The sequence below is a fragment of the Hevea brasiliensis genome, chromosome 4 (assembly GCF_030052815.1).
Source record: "Hevea brasiliensis isolate MT/VB/25A 57/8 chromosome 4, ASM3005281v1, whole genome shotgun sequence".
NCBI classification, from domain to species: Eukaryota; Viridiplantae; Streptophyta; class Magnoliopsida; order Malpighiales; family Euphorbiaceae; genus Hevea; species Hevea brasiliensis.
In genome coordinates, this window is record NC_079496.1 from 96,425,380 (window position 1) to 96,427,375 (window position 1,996).

Sequence of the window (1,996 nt, forward strand, 5' to 3'; positions counted from 1 at the left end):
GCCAAAAATCACCTTTGAAGGCGAAATGATCAAAATGCCCTCCGTTTGGCTTAACAAACCAAAATTGTCTGTACCGATTGAAAAAAATTTTCTAAGCATTTTCTAATCATTTTCTTAGCATTCTAATGTCTTAGGAACCTCAATGACCCTTCTCTGAAGTCCCAAAAATTATTGTATGAATTTTCCCCCGGTCTAGGGCTCTTAGTTGCGAGAACCGCAACTTCCCACTAGGTTACCCATCTCTAGGGCACCGGCTCATTTAACTTGGTTGTATTTTATTTCTAAAATTTTTTCTAAATTTTTCTTGTTAATATTTGAGTTAATTTTGGTTCCCCACTTTAGTTTAAATATTATTCCGAATGTTCTAGCTGTCCGGACCGACACTTGTCACCGGAACATTAGAATGTACGGAGTTGCTACAGTGAGGGTGTTACAACCAGTCTTGTCAAAAATGCTATAACTTGGTCTCCAAAGTTGCAAATTAAGTGAAACTAGTGCTAAAAGTTTTATAAGACATAGCTCAACAATTTTTATGTTTTGACCAAGCTCCAAATTTCTTGCTAAATGCAAGAGAGTCTCCTGTCTCATTATTTTCTATTGTTATGAAATTTAGAAGGGAACAAAACAAAGTTAGCAAGACCAGAATTACTATTGTTCCCTAAGCGCCTCTAAATTTGTTCTCCATACATGCATAATCCAGCTTAGATCAACAACCATGCAACGAAAGCCATTATTATCCATCCTCCAAACAATTTCTTCTTTGCTCCATTATTGCTGCTTGAAGTTGTCTTCGAGTCGGAGTTTGAACTGGAATCAGGAGATGATGATGAAGATCCAGAAGAAGCAGAAGCAGAGCTTGGTGCAGAATCTGTATAGGAGGATGTGGTGCTAGAATCTGAACCAGTTGCTTCTTTAAAGATCTTTGCATCCGGGGAGTCTGGCAGGAGGTTCAATATAGCTGCAATGAATCGCCAAGTAACAATCACTATATATATCTTATAAATAAAGAATGCAAGTTATGTAGCCTACAGAAGAGTTGTTTCCTTCGTAAATTTTTCATTATACATAACCAATGCCATCAATAAATTCAAATGAATTACTAATGAGTTTTGCAGAAAGAAATTCAAATGATTAATGTCATGTAAACTATTTTTTATGCGTATCTAAATAGACTTGTAAAGGGTGATTTTTGGAAGAACTACAAGGGCAATCGGAGACTTTGGCATCGATGTTGCAAGCAGAAGGCATTTGAAGGGCAAGAGTGGTGTTGACAGGAAGACCCATGGAGGGGTCAGTGCTCTCTTTAATGAGAACACACAAGCATTTGGGCTTGTTGGCCTTCACTTTCTGGGTGTCTTGGCAGCACTCTGCTGTTGGCTTCTCCGCAGTGCCACTCACAAATGGAATGCAAGATGCAAGATTCGTTAGTTGGTCTGCACATTCCTGTTCATCTTGCTGTAGTGAAGCGTGAGATGCCATTACAAATGAGGCTACTAAAATACAAAATAATGCCACCTTTTTGTCACTTCCCATCTCTTTCTTTGTTTTTCTTTTTTTTTTTTTTTGTTATTGATCTACTTCTAACTTCTAAGATCTTGCAGATTATGTCTCTCTTTAGACTGTTTCTTCTCTTGTTTATGTGCATGGCTATATAAAGGTATGTACGAATTGCAATGCTGACCCTTATCTTTCTATTTAATGTTATACCATACCATTCACTATTCCACTCTCTTGAAAAGCTGAATTTTAGCCCCATACTTAAATTCTTGAAATTTAGCAATTTTCTTGGGGCAAGAGGAAAAATAATAATATTGAGCAGCAATGCTTTCAATTTGAATGATCAGTTGGCGTTTACGTACCTAGGGCAATGAATGGGAGAGGCTTCTCAGCATCTCAGTTGGAAATTGAGAAAAGGAAATTAAGAAAATCAGATAATAAGAGTAAATGAAGAGAAGATGGATAATTGGAATTCAACAAATGATAGAATTAAATCAGG

General features: G+C 36.9%; 1 protein-coding gene across 1 annotated transcript; it reads right to left on the reverse strand.

The window, feature by feature from the left end:
* Nucleotides 1-481: 481 nt before the first annotated feature.
* On the reverse strand, nt 482-1,635 carry LOC110654480 (non-specific lipid transfer protein GPI-anchored 13-like). Its single transcript, XM_021810488.2, has 2 exons — nt 1,203-1,635; nt 482-958 (listed from the first exon to the last, which is right to left on the reverse strand). The coding sequence occupies exons 1-2, from the start codon at nt 1,531-1,533 to the stop codon at nt 702-704; spliced, it is 588 nt and encodes a 195-aa protein (XP_021666180.1). The 5' UTR covers nt 1,534-1,635; the 3' UTR covers nt 482-701.
* Nucleotides 1,636-1,996: the final 361 nt, after the last annotated feature.